Genomic DNA, 14,297 nt, shown 5'->3' with positions numbered 1-14,297 from the left:
AAATCTATGTCAGAAGAAGTAAGGATGAAACAGCATTTGCCAGAATCTGAGATGACTCTGATCCTCCTAAGCCAATGAATCCAATAAATGCTCCTTAGCTACACGAATCGCTAAGAATAAAAAAAATGCATGACTTAACACTAATAACCGAGTTGAGATAAAAATAATTGAAGTATAACCCAAATAAAAAAATGCACACATTGCATTTCAATAAGGTAATTAACAGACAGGCAAGGACAAATAAGCTAATTGGAGAAATGTACTAAAACAGATATATCTGTAACACAGGCTCTAATAAAACAAAAAAAGGTTTTAATTCTTCTTAGAGTCATTGCTTCCAACAGTCCCCCCACCAAAAAGGACTCAAAAGCTAATAGGCCTAAGCCTGAATAATCTCTGAATTACCTTTTTATATCTAAAATCACTTTTAAAAAACTATCTCAACTTTAACAAAAACTAGTAACTTATAACATTTTTGTCTACAGCAGTTTTTCTTTTATTTAACTCTTAATGAAGTATAGCTATGGAAATATTGCCTTGGAAGGAAGCTAGTTTAATTAGATGAAAATAACACTAGAAAAGACTGAAGGAATAAAATTCTTGTTTTTTTCATGCCAGCATAGCTTTATATTCTTTATAGAACCACTTGACTTAACTGCAAGTCAAGTATTATAAGAATTTAAACTAGAAAAGAAATATTTCAGATAACATTGTACCTGGAAGATTTTCTCACTGATTTCTCTTTCATGTAAAGGGACTTGCTTATAATTTCGGAACTCTGCCACCTCCTCATTTCTGAGCCGTAAGAGTCGGAATCTCTTTGATCTATTAAACTCCTCATCAGAAACAAAATTAAATTCTTGCTGTAACTGTTCCAATCTGAAGAAATCAGGAACATGTGCCTCTCCACTTGTAGAAATCTAAATTAGTAACAAAAATATTAACTTTTACATACAAAGTGACAAGAATCTATAAAATAGCTATTATAAGTTTTATGTGCATATTGCAAGGATGCTCATTTTAAGCAAAAGCAATAAAGATGGATCACACAGACTGAAACACCAAATATTTAATAGTAGTATTCTGCTGAGCAAAGCATATGAGACTATACATTATAGAATATAATAAAATTCTATTTCCTTGTGTCATAAACAAAAGATTAGAGACTATGAAAACTATAACATGTCAGAGTAACCTAGGAAACTGTACAGTAAAGGAGATCCATTTACAGAACTTCAGCTTTGTAAATAGCTATGTAAATTAAACCGCTATGTAAATAAACAGCCACGTAAATTAAACAGCTATGTAAATAGCTCCACAATTTGTTGTTTAAAAAGCTGAAGCCTCTACAACACCTGAGATCTCTGTGCAATCCTCATTAATGAGCAGCTTCTTATTTAGTACCACACAAGTACACTGGAAATTCCCTTGCATTTTAATGAAACAACAAACTCAAAATCCGTATTTTGTTTTTAATGTATTAACTGATCTGTATGCGCATTCCTTTACACCTATTTTTTGCCACTACGGCATGGATTAGTAAATCATATTCATTAATATGAAAACAACCTATTGCTAAATGCATGAAATCATATTTTTAGTAGATATTTTGCTTCTTAACATTCACACAAGTATGTCCATCACAAATTCAAATGCAGCTACCTCCCTGGCATGAATGCAGATTGCCTGGGGAGGTTCTGGTGACTGGGAGTTGGAGTTCCACAGCTCCAGTAGCCCTTCAGCTCTGAAAACACCACTTACCATGATCAGCTGCATTAGAGCTGCATTGTTTGGGTCATTTGGATCAAGTTTTGCTTCAGCTGCCCACTTAGCTAGTTTCTTCATATCAGTTAAGCCTGATGTGCCAATGGATGCAATAGCATCAATATGTTTTAAAGCACTAAAAAGACAGAATTGACAGAACTTATACCTAAAACACATTTGATTTAGCAATATTTTAAAAAGTACTTAAAACAATCTTAGGAAAACTCCAAAAGTTCCCCACAACCTGAATAGTAAATTCCAGTTCACAGTTCTTAGTTGTGGCTATGGAACTGAGGGAATGATCAATTGCAAAGCGAAGTAAATGGGAAATACAAAGGAACTGGTGGAAGACAACTTTTATACAGGTAATAAGGTGCCTTTTGATACCTTCCTGATATACCTATGCTATTCCACATTGCTGCAAGTAAGAAGATAAACTGCCTCACAGTGTGAAAGGTAACACAGAAGTTTTGACAAAGAACTTCTGAGACATACAGTCCTTGCTTGTGTTGTATCTTAGCTCCTGTCTTTGACCTGTCATGTCAAAGACATGTGTGCTATTTATTAGACAAACACCACTGGAGTGGATCTTGCCTCTTCTCATGTTCGGGGTGCTAGTTTCAGTCTTTGATCTCTACTTACTTGAGTATTTTCAAGAAAGCTTTAAAACTTACAGGTCTGTCTTGTGCTTGGTTAGAATCAGCCAAATATCCAGCAGTTACTGGAGCAGCAGATAAAGCAGGAACATCAAGTTTATCTTTAGGCATCAGTCTTGAACAAATGCCAACTTAATCACTATTGTGCTAAAAAGCTCATGGGCAGCAAAAGCTAACATTAGTCATGAAAATCCTGTCTCTGACCTTCCCAACAAACAATGGAAAGTCACAGAGAGCTGTTCATTTCCTCAAGGTGTTTCAAAGAAGAGTTTTTCACAGAAAACTTATTTCTGAGATTCTTTGGTTCTCCATTTATTACAGTGATTAGTCTCTGTAGAGTTGAAGTTAGCTGTTGGGAATCCATCTTTACACTTTAATATCAACTATTCTACTCTCACTGAAGTCAGCAGAGTATGATATGTTGATCAGCAAAGTACTTGAATGGCTGCAGCTTGGTTAACAATAGTAACAGAATGATTCGCAAGCCAATGTCTAGCTTTTAAACAAATAAAAACCTGACAAATGAATCAGCTGAAAGAAGTATTCATAGTTGCTCAGTATTAATAACTATGGGAAAACTTTTAAGGGTTTATAGTGAAAGTACCTAAGGATGTTACAAAATAAGCCTTTATGTATCATCTATCTGACTTTATGGAATTAAATAAAAGCAACAGAATGGACAAATAATCTACAATAACCAACTTGCAGCCTTAGGGCAAATTAGATACAGCTTCTCCAAAAGCACTTCAGATAAGAAAGAACTGGAGCTTCTGCTCTCAGCAAAATAATTACAGGAAGGTTCCTTGATAATATAGTCAGTCTCTATTAGAAAATCATAAAATTGAATTAATCAGCTTGAATTGTCTAAAATAATATGCTAAAAGGTACAATTTCTAACTAAAATACATTTACCTAAAACATGTACCCTAAGATATCTGCAGAGGGTTACAGCACGAAGTAAAACACCTAAATTTAAGGAAAAAAATTATGAAAAGTCTTGATTATGAAATATTTTTTTTAAATACTAGTATAATCAGTTTCCCATGAATCACTGATTCATGATTTGTATCTTATTACCTTGGAATGCCTGTGCTTTGCTGAGATACTGGAGGAATTAAGGGGATTCCTTTTTCTCCAACTGCCCAAGAAACACTACTGGATACCTTCCCAGAGGTCATGAACGTCATTTTGTTGCTACCATCAGCTTCAAATGAAAAGGACACACCTATCAAGGGGAAAAATCCAAAATAGTATATTTATGCATTCAAACACAGTATCTTAATATTTTTAAAAATACTTCCAGAAAATGAATAGTCAAATAACTGTGCCTTTATATAAAAAGGTTTATATGAAACAATGATTCTGCTGTGTGCTGTGGGGAAGAACTGTTCTACAATGAGTGAAGGATTCCATTACAACTACAGAAAGGCTTTCCATTTGAGTTGGAAGGAAAGACTATGCCAAAGGCTCATTTTTTTCCCTCCACAGATACACACCATTTAATATTCCTGGTAGTTTTCAGATTCAGCATACTCGTATTAACAAAACAGAAATTCAGAGTCAAAAGACTTATGTATGATTGAAAAGTCAGTCCTAAAGCTTTTGACACACAATTGTACATATGGTCATCATAGTCTGTGACATTTACACACATATTTGCTGCAATTATTTTTTTACCCTATTTTTTTCCTCCTCATTTTTTTATCTACTCTGCTCTAGCTTTATCTGTATTTATATATGGCAAATTTATGCAACTCAGTCATCTCACAATGCTGTTCAAATTCATTATACACACTTGCAAGTTCCATATGCTACTATGTATTCTTCTTGTTTCCCCATTTCCTATCTCTCCCTTTTTTTATCTTTAGCCTAAAGCCCCAGGGAAAAGGTGTGTGCAGGTTGCCAACAAAGCAAAGAGGAATACAAAAAATTACTCTGCATATACACTTCTACAGACAGTTTTTCTGTGGTTTAAAACATTAAAATCACTGGAGCTATAATGATTGATATCTGCTTGCTCTGCAGTGTCAGAGGCCTGATTACTCAAATGCTCAAAAAATCCCAAATGTCATCTAGAGCTAGTAAAACTCCACTAATACAACAAGACAAATAATATACATATTTTTATTATGCAGAGCTTAAAATTAGTAAGAGACAAAAATGCTGCAGTGAACTTCAATTATAAGAATCAATAATATGAATCATGACTATTATAGAAGACTGAGTTACAGAAGCTGTAACTGCTCTTAGCAGGAGTTACTCTGAAACCCACTCCAGCCTCCTACTGCTACATGGCTCCAGCAAAATGAGAAACACTGAGCTAAGGAAAACAAGAGTCCCTACCACTCCCAACTCCTTCATGATCCAACATCACACGCTGATCACTGCTGAACTCTATTTCTTCCAGAGGAGCAGTGCCTGTCAGAACTGCAGTCTCAGGAACAGGTAAGAACACTTCAGCTAACAAGGTGGTACTGCTCATGCCTGTCGTTTCATAAATCTAGAAAAAAATACAATGAGGGACAGAAGAAAAAATCTACATGTGCATTCTTGAGAAGTTGAAAACATATTGCAGGGTATTTAGAGAAAAGGTTTTACTATGGCTTAAGCATTAAATAAGTAATTTAAGAAAATTAATTCACTTTCTAAAATATCCAATTAGCAAGCATTTCAGCTATCAGCAGCTTACTTGATGTGAATTCTTCCTACAATTCTATCTTCTTTACAACTCTAATGCACCTGAGACAATTATGGCAAACTCCAAGCCTTAAAGAGCATCACTGTACAATATTCAAGTGCTTGTGACATTCACTTGGATCAGCTGAAGATTCTGGAGGGATTTTGCCTGACTAATTCTCCCTTAACATGAAAGGCAGGGTATGCACACAGTCCCCATTCTGGCAGCACTGCAGGTTGCTTCTCTCTTTCCTAGCCAGCTGCAGGCTCAGAGTGATGTGAGTGGTTTCTCCATTCAAATGTTTTTAACCCAGGAAAATGGTATTCCTTCTCATTTTCAATTTATGTGTTAAATAAATAAACACACAAGGGTTTTTTACACCTTTCCCTGAACTACCAGTTAAGAGTCTTCTACCAGAGGAGTCTTCTAAAGTGAGAAGTAGGATCCTGATCCTCTTTCCTCTAAATATATTTCATCTTAACTCTGAAAAGTATCCATGTGAACCACTCCTTAATTCATACTTGGAATGGGGGGTGGTAGTGCCTTGATTTAACTGCACTGCTGATCAAGTCAAGTGCAGTTATGGACATTACTATAAATATTTTTTCTTATTCCCCTCCAGTAAACATTATGAGAGTTTTACTATGTGGAAAATAATGTTTGGAGAAGATCATGTTAGTAATTTGATCTGCAACACAAATCAGTTTTTCCAAAATGAAGAGGCCGATTCAGTAATGTATTTAATCACAAGTCCCAATTATTTAATTTCTCCCATCCAAACTATAGCTTTTTTCTATATATTTCTAAAAAGCATAAGCATCAAAAACATAGTAGCAAAGTTAAAAGTTAAAGACTGGAGAAAGGAAGGAGTGTAAGACTGTTGATTTACAACAGGTCTTTCAGATATTTTTCAGTCTTTATGACACTATCATAAAGCAAAACACAAGCATTACAGGAGTAATTACATTTTATATCACCTTTTAAAAGTTATTGCAATAAATCAACATCTACCTGTAGTTTCAAACTCTCTGGCCAATTGATTATTTGTAAATTGAAAATCTGTCCAAAGTGAACTCTAAAATCGGAACTTATTGGTCGGGTAACAGTCCTTGACACTTCTTTGGAGTTGAAAAGGACTTTAATAAATGCTGAGCGTTTCTTCACATCTTCTCGTCGCAAAACTTCTGCTCTGTAAATATGTCAAACAAGCTATCATATCATTTTAATAACATTTTGATTATTATTTTTAATGAAAACCTGTTTTCTCATGGGGAGACAGAACCCACCTAAAAATAGATGGTATTCCTCCAAAAAGTCACTGTACAGGAATGACTTCAGAACTCTTACTTAACAGGTGTTTTATATTCTTGTGAATACAAAATGATTTTAAAATGATCACGTCAAATTCTGGATCCACAAAAGCTAACTCCATATAAAATAAGTTATCTAGGGAAAAAAAAAGTCTCTTCCACTCCCGTCCTCCAAAGCACAAAAATGTTATCAAACTGAGTTAAAATTTTGAAGTTTTCAGTCATTGGGAGTACAATAGCCAGGCAGGATTCCCTGATGAGGCTATTTGTGAACAAAGTACAAAACAAAGCAGTATTTAAGTTATTGAAATACAGCAGATGTATGTTAAATTGTGTGTGTAAATGTGGAAAGTAACAGAAAAAAGTACATTTATTTCTTTAATCCACAGTGAAATCTCTGGTTTAGTACACAATTTATTTTTTTTTCCTTTGTTGACTAGAACACAGACCTTGTGTAAAGGACTAGCTAGTAAGAGTGGTACTGCCAGCAGCAACTCAGACTCCACAGTGAAACCAGCGTCTTTGTATCTGCACACTGTTCTGTGCAGATGCTCAAGGAATATCAGAGGGTTCAAAGGGATTGTGTACACATGCATTTTTAAGTGCACTATGTACAAGGTTACATATCACTTGAAAATTAATTGTTATATCACCTTCAAAAGCAGAGGTTTCATCACTAGGCTAAACAGAATGGTGAGCTCATGCATCTTGTATAAACAAGCAATTAATAAATTATATATAAAATCACAAATAAGGTAATTTGCTGGCCAACATTTATCTTACCGAGGACACTGCTCAGTTGGAGTTATGCTTCCCGAGAGGGTCAGCTCAGGAACTAGAATAGGCTCTCCAGGTTTCCTTCTGCAGTTGTCAGCTTTTTCTCTAACCTGCTGCTCTATTTCCAGCCTATTGGCCATTCTAGGTGGGATGGGTTTTATCCGTTCCTCACCAAAATCATGATCATCTGATTCTTCATCTACATGAGTATCTTTTTTCTTTTTCTTCTTGGACTTCTGCATATAAAAACAATAATGTTCATTCTGAATATGTTTCAATCTCTGCAATTTTTTCTGTTGCTCTCTTGAATCGCAAGTGCTAAACACAGATGGTTTATGTACAGTAAAATGCCAGTATAATTTTAGTATTACACACAAACACATAAAAGATTTTTCTCATTGTAAAGGACTGCATCAGTTTCAGAATTCAGCAATACATTCCATTCATATGCTTCAAAATCATAATGTACTCCAGGCAAAACATTTATTTAATCTTCTCTACCAACTTTCAGAATCAGCATGTTTCTTGAACATTCTGGCTAGATGCTGTGTTCTCATTTGCCTGAGCTACCATTACATTCTGTTAGGATTGAAGGAAGGTTACTCAGCCAGTAGACACAGTTGTTGAGATGTACCATCTGCACATTCACTGACAAAACAAATGCACATGTGCCACAAACTCTGGAGCACAAGTGTTTTTAGCTTAGCAGTATCTTTAGCATAAGCAGAATGATCTTTCCCTTCCTTGTGCCAAACAAGAATAAACAAACAGAACAACACATGCCTTTCAGCATCTCCTAAACTGCAGAACACCAGTGTTTCTGTGCATGCCCAGCTTTAAACAGCTGCAAAACAGTTCTTCCTTCCACAGACTTATAGATTACTTGGAAGTACAGCTTGCTTGGAAGCACCAAGCCACTTCACAATTTAACACCTCATAAGTGAAAGAAGAGGAAGGAGAGCAAACAGATTCTGCTCATTAACTAACGTAGTAAGCCAAACAACTTGTTCACATATTTTTCTTAGAAAATATTCTTTCTTTGCTGAATTTTATGTTATCCTTCTTTTTCTTGTATTTGCTTTTAAATTTATTTAGTCTCACCTAGCTCTGGTGTGTTTGATTCACGTGATCTGTACTAGTAAGAAACCAACAGGAGCGATTATGTTAAAAAGTACTTTGAGTAATAAAGCACTTCTGGCTACAAAAGAAAGGTAATTTCATTCTAAAATAAAAGAACCACAATCCTCTCAGTCTCAAGATAGTTTGTGACTAGCACAATAAAAAGATGCCACAATGGTAGATGTGAAGGCATAACTGGTGGATGAACAGTTTGCATTGGGATCAATGTTCATGACTACCTGCCTTCATTTCAAGGTTTACACTTATTCATCTTATCCTACAAGTGAACTGACATGATGCTACTGAGTCATATGCCCACTTGTGCTCTAATAACAGGAATTTCCAATTCCTGTATATTGGCTGCCTCTCAAATATTTTAAATGCCTTCCACAGAGGCTGCATGTACATGAAAAAGCTCTCCATAAAACTATCACTAGAAATACTAGATTCTTGAAAACTATATATGAATCATTTTCTTAAGCTTTATTTTTCTTTGGTATCCAAAAATCCAGAGTGTTCAAGCTGGACAATAATTATATTAAAGTATAATCACCATTACTATGAAAGCAAACCTCGATTTCAAAGACCATCTTGTCACAGTGCGTTGCTGTAGCACCTGTACTTCTCAATATCCCTTTGAAGCACAACTGAGACCATAACTACAGCACAGATTGTTAGCAATAAAGCTTTTCAGAGGTGAAAAGCTAGAATATTGATTAAATCTTTAAGTCAGACATTGCTGAACATAGTGAGACATTCCCAAACATCTATTTACATGAGATATCAATTGCTAGTTCATTAGAAACATCCCTTAATTATTCTGCTTTGTCACTCACAGGCACAAAATTCACCCATGTTTTTTCTTTGCAAGCAAGAAATGAATTTAACAGGAATGCTGCAAAATTACCAAACTGAAAGAAAGAACTGAAGTGCTGAAAATCAGTAGCAGAAAAACAATGACTAACAAAAACATAATATATTCTAACTTTTAATTAACAACTACCTTACTAACAAATTCTAAGTAGACAGAATGTATCTGGACATAAAATATATACATAACTCTGAATTTTTTTCTGTAGTAGAAAGAGAATTTTTTGACACATTTACTAGTAATTTTTTTTTTGTAAAATTGAATGATTTAAACAAACCTGTGTCTTCTTCCAGGATTTCCAGTCATGTAGCTCAGTTTTATACTCCTCCATTTTCTTTTCATATTCTTCCATACATTCTTCTAGCAATTCCTTTATCTCAGCCTGAATTTCTGCTTCATATGCTTTTTCATCTGATTTCTGATCAACCTCTTCCCTTCAAAACAACAATTACCAGCATCTTACAGAAAATTACATAAGGGTTACAGTTAAGTCTGTAACATATAATAGAAATCTATTTCTCCATTAATTAATTTCATCATATCAAAAGTGTGTTTTATTTAAAAAGACTAGCAAAGATATTCTTAAGTGTTGATAGTAGATAATTATATTAATTCCAGATAGTAACTTTCTTTACTCATTAGTCTGTAGAAATTCCTTTCTGCTACAGAATCACTTATTTCCACTTTCCCTCCTCCCCAGACTCAAAAGGAATAGAGGCAGGCTCAAAGTGCCAGCACTGCTCAAACTCTTACTTCTGCATATCAAAATTCTAAGTTTTCAAATCTACTAATCTTATTATAACTTCACTGCTATCAAATAAAGTACAAAAAGTGTTATCAAGACATACTTCCTCAAATAAAGTTTCATGGGTGTGTTAGTAAACTTCTGAAAGTCCCGGAGAGATTTAATTTGTTTCCAAACTTTGATAATGGTCTTAAGCAACGTTCTGTCTTTTTCTTGTTCAGCATCACGAAGTCTTCTAGTTTGTCTAGAAATACACAAACATAACACAAGATCAATCAGAATTGTCTCACTCAGTGGAACAGATTGAAAACTTGGGATACCAAAAGCCAAGTGATGGGGGTTTCAGGTTGATTGATGGCTACATTGGATTAAATCCAAGGAACATAAAACCCAGATTTGAAGATTGCAGGATTTGATTTCCTCCTATATTCCAGTCTCTTTCATTTGGAACAATTTGACTTCAATTAAGTCTGTTCTTTAGAGATCTTACAGTTTTCGGAAATGCTTATTACAGCTGTACATAATTAAAAATATTTTAAAGTAAATTCATGTAAACAACAGCCCAGGAAACCTACACTGGTGCTATGAAGTAATGCTCATTACATGTGTACATTACAAAAGATGTTTTAAACTTCATATGCCTCTAGCTCCAGTAAGAAGGACCTCGGGAGATGAAGTAATGTAATACGCTCTTTGACAGACGTACAAGATTCTTAATACAAACAAAATTAATACAGCCTTTTTTGTGTCTCAGAATTGACATTTCACATTTCAACACTCTAACATGTTTGTAAAAGAGCTATTCATTAGCACTTTTAATGACCATCACACACTTCCAATGTAAATGTCCATACAGTACAAACACAGGCTGTTTTCACCATGATCCTGGTATAAAATCAAGTCTGTGATTAAAAAAAAAACAATGTAAACTAACACATTACTACTTGTAATATTCAGAGAATGTGGAAAACAAAGACAGAGTTAGAACTGAGAGAAGAAAGATATCATATATCATTTAATAGCATAAGCCAGTTTAGGGAAAACAAAGAAGAAATGCAGACTTCAGAAAGCAACACGAGTAACTCCTCCACTTCATTAGCTAGCAATTTGCATATTACTTATCCATGTAGAAACTTTTTTTTTTTTTGTCTACCAGATGACACTAGAAGATGAAACAAAGGCATGAGGAGCACATAGATCAGTAATCACACTTATCCAATGTATGGGATTTGGACACAGAACCTTTCAGTAGAGAATCATCTCTCCTACAATACATTACCCACAAGAACCTGAATCATACAATCCACAGCATATGCTGGCTTCCTACTTCAGGAAGTGACAGTAGGGCTTAATTCCTAATCTGCAAAAGTTTTCTGTGTTCAGATGACATTTCTTCCTCACGCCAATGGAAAATTACAGTTTTGATTTCAGAAAGCAAAGCGTATACATCTGTTATGTTATTGCAGGGTGGAGGAAATAATTAGATTATTTTCCATGCTACATATCTGTAATTTCTCATGAGTGTTCTACATTGACCATCAGGGAAATGCAACATTAAAAGAGAGACAAGGCAGGTCAGATGATTTTACCAACATAAATGGTCCAAGTTAGTACTGAATACCATGACAGCAAAAATTCCTGAGCCCATCTGACCTTCATTGTGTAACAGCTTCTAATACCAGAACTGTAGCCAAAATGAATTACAGATATGAAAAGCTCTAGAATAATACTGGCCAAACTCATCTCATGTTACTTAAGCAACACTGATCTCACTGATTTCAGCTGAGTTTCTCCAGATTCATAATAGCATGAAACCAAACTAAAGCAGTCAAGATACAGAAAAACACATCAGATACACAGAAGAATTATTCTTTCTAACTGGAGTTCACCATCAAGCAAGCCTCAGGGTTGCTGCCAAAACCCAAGAATCTCATTCCTACAGTGAATCTTCCCATCACCATTCTCATGCTTTCCCTAGTGAGAACTCCTGTCTCTGAGGTACAGTATGGTAACTGCACACCTCCTGCTCCTTGTCCCCTAGTAGATATATTAATAAGATACTGATAAAAGCAATCCCATTTTCAATTGAAGGAATTCTTCAGTATAAAATATTAAATTATAGACTACTTTATGTTTGTTAAGAGGGCGTGTGGACGTGTAAGTTTAGCAGATATGAATTTCAAGGCTGAAAGTAGAATTCCTATCAAAAAAATTTTTCTTCTTCATATTGTGTTATCATGTGACCCATTACATCACCTTATAGTTCTGTTTCTTTAAATGAATACCTTACTGCCTACTCTTAGATTGTGAAAAACTTTCAGACTTTTGTTATCTACTAGTTAAAAAGCTGTTCAGCATGGATATCCAAAACAACTTCTTTTTTTATCATACTGCTAACACTTACAGTTCATCACTGTCCATCTGCCAAAAATAACACTGTCACTACCAAGCCAAAAACTGTAGTATGTTTTTACTACACAGCTTTTCTCCAAGAACAATAACTGTAATCTTGTAAAACAAAATTCTATCACTTTATTTTTATTAACCCACTGGCAAAAACGTAGCCAAAATACCTTAGAATGGGAAGGAAATAAAGAACATTTGTGTAATGAGGAAGAGGATGGAAAAAACTAGGGGTTTTGTATGTTCAAAAAATTACCTTATTGCATTGTAAAAGCTTTTTGCATACAGCTGAAGTCTACGAAACTTTATTTTAATTAAATTTAATTATACAAAACATACCAGTAAATAGCTACTAAGAAATTGATAAACATAATCAAATTAGACCACTTTTAAATGAAAACTTCAGCCTAAACTGTATTTTCTTCATAACATTTTATGCAACTTACCTCAAAATTCTTCTAGAGCTATACCTATAGCAGAATTTAAAAGTCTGACATGAATCATATTCTGTACCAACACATAAAGGAAAAAAGGAATATAATTTTAAAAACCAACAATTTAATGACTTCATACCCACCTGATCTCCATTTTGTATTCAGGTATGCTTTGTTGAGCCACAGAAACACCATCACCACCACCTTCTATGCTATATTGCACAGCACTCCTCAAAGCATGCAGCTTGAAATAATAAACAAAAAAGTAATAAACAGATGGCTTAACAATTACAATTACAAAAGTAATTAACAGATGCGCTTTGAAAGGAAAGAGCTAATTATTAATGACTGAAAACCCTGAATTATCCTGATTCTGCATATACCGGGTTTTGTCATGTCTGTGAGGTGATTCTTCAGCATGACATTTTAATTAGGATCCCTGGATACAAGAGGGAGATTTACTAACTTTGATCATTGCAACAGATCTAATCCAAGGAGAAGACTGATCTAAGAAGCATTCTGAAAGCTCAGGAATCAAAGGTGTAAGTGGAAAAAGACCTCAAGTCAGCAAAACCCCCCAACTTTTACAAAATGCTTTCTTGGGACTAGGAAGGACTACTAAAGGTAATACTTAGTGGATTAGAAAATCCCAGAACCATAGAATAGAATCACAGAATCATTAAGGTTGAAAAAGACGTCCCAGATATGAACTAAACCACAGCACTAAGTGCCACGTCCAGTCATTTCCTGAACACTTCCAGGGATGGTGACACCACTTCTTTCCTGGCCAGTGCATCCAGTACCTAATCACCACTTCAGTGAAGAAATTCTTCCTGATGTACAATTTAACCTTCCCTGACACAGCTTCAGGCCAGTCAATCCTCTTGACTTGCCTCTTGGGATAAGAGAGTGACCCCCACCTGGCTACAGCCTCCTTTCAGGCAGTTGTAGAGAATAGTAGGGTCCCCCATGAGCATCTCCAGGTTAAACCATCCCTGAAAGGAGGTTGTAGACAGAGGCTGGTCTTTCTGACAAGCAACAAGTGACAGTACAAGAGGAAATGGCTTCAAGTCCCAGGGAGGTTAGATTGAATCTTGGGAAAAAATTTTTTTCACTGAAAGTTTTGTCCAGCACTGGAACAGGCTGTGCAGGGACATCCACCATCCCTGAAGGTATTTAAAAGTATGCAGACTGGCACTTGGGGGTTAATGATGGATGTGGCAGTGCTGGGATAATGGCTGAACTTGATGGTATTAGAGGTCTTTTCCAACCTTAATGATTCTATGGCTCTATAGGTTCCTGTAATGAAGACATGGATAACCCAAATGTTCTGTTTCAGACAGCACTAAGGCAAATCCTTCAAAAGTACTAACAAAACAAAATAAACCAAGGCATTATTTTGAGATGCTGTGTGAAATGTGTGTCCATCAACAGAAGTATAACCTAATGCTTGATATAAAAATTCAGAAATGTCTGTACTCTACCTATTGATCCTCATTACAGTAATATAAAAATGAACTTTTATAAAATTATTATTTTTT

The 14,297-nt window shown here is 35.1% G+C and overlaps 1 protein-coding gene across 7 annotated transcripts in view; it reads right to left on the bottom strand.

Annotated features, from left to right (window-relative positions):
* The window catches only part of LOC110484036 (complement C1q tumor necrosis factor-related protein 7), a 67,055-nt gene that overhangs the window by 25,256 nt on the left and 27,502 nt on the right, over positions 1-14,297 (bottom strand). For all 7 annotated transcript variants that reach the window (XM_021554360.3, XM_021554361.3, XM_021554362.3 and 4 more), the window contains 9 exons: positions 12,900-13,000; positions 10,023-10,163; positions 9,452-9,608; positions 7,191-7,420; positions 6,109-6,286; positions 4,764-4,920; positions 3,498-3,645; positions 1,762-1,900; positions 717-920 (listed from right to left, as the gene is read on the bottom strand). In XM_021554360.3, the coding sequence (XP_021410035.2) occupies positions 717-920; positions 1,762-1,900; positions 3,498-3,645; positions 4,764-4,920; positions 6,109-6,286; positions 7,191-7,420; positions 9,452-9,608; positions 10,023-10,163; positions 12,900-13,000 (1,455 nt within the window). The remainder of the gene's footprint in view (positions 1-716; positions 921-1,761; positions 1,901-3,497; positions 3,646-4,763; positions 4,921-6,108; positions 6,287-7,190; positions 7,421-9,451; positions 9,609-10,022; positions 10,164-12,899; positions 13,001-14,297) is intronic.

The sequence above is a fragment of the Lonchura striata genome, chromosome 4 (assembly GCF_046129695.1).
Source record: "Lonchura striata isolate bLonStr1 chromosome 4, bLonStr1.mat, whole genome shotgun sequence".
Lineage (NCBI taxonomy): Eukaryota > Metazoa > Chordata > Aves > Passeriformes > Estrildidae > Lonchura > Lonchura striata.
Note: the sequence above shows the minus strand (reverse complement) of the source record. Positions and strands in the feature narration are given on the sequence as shown.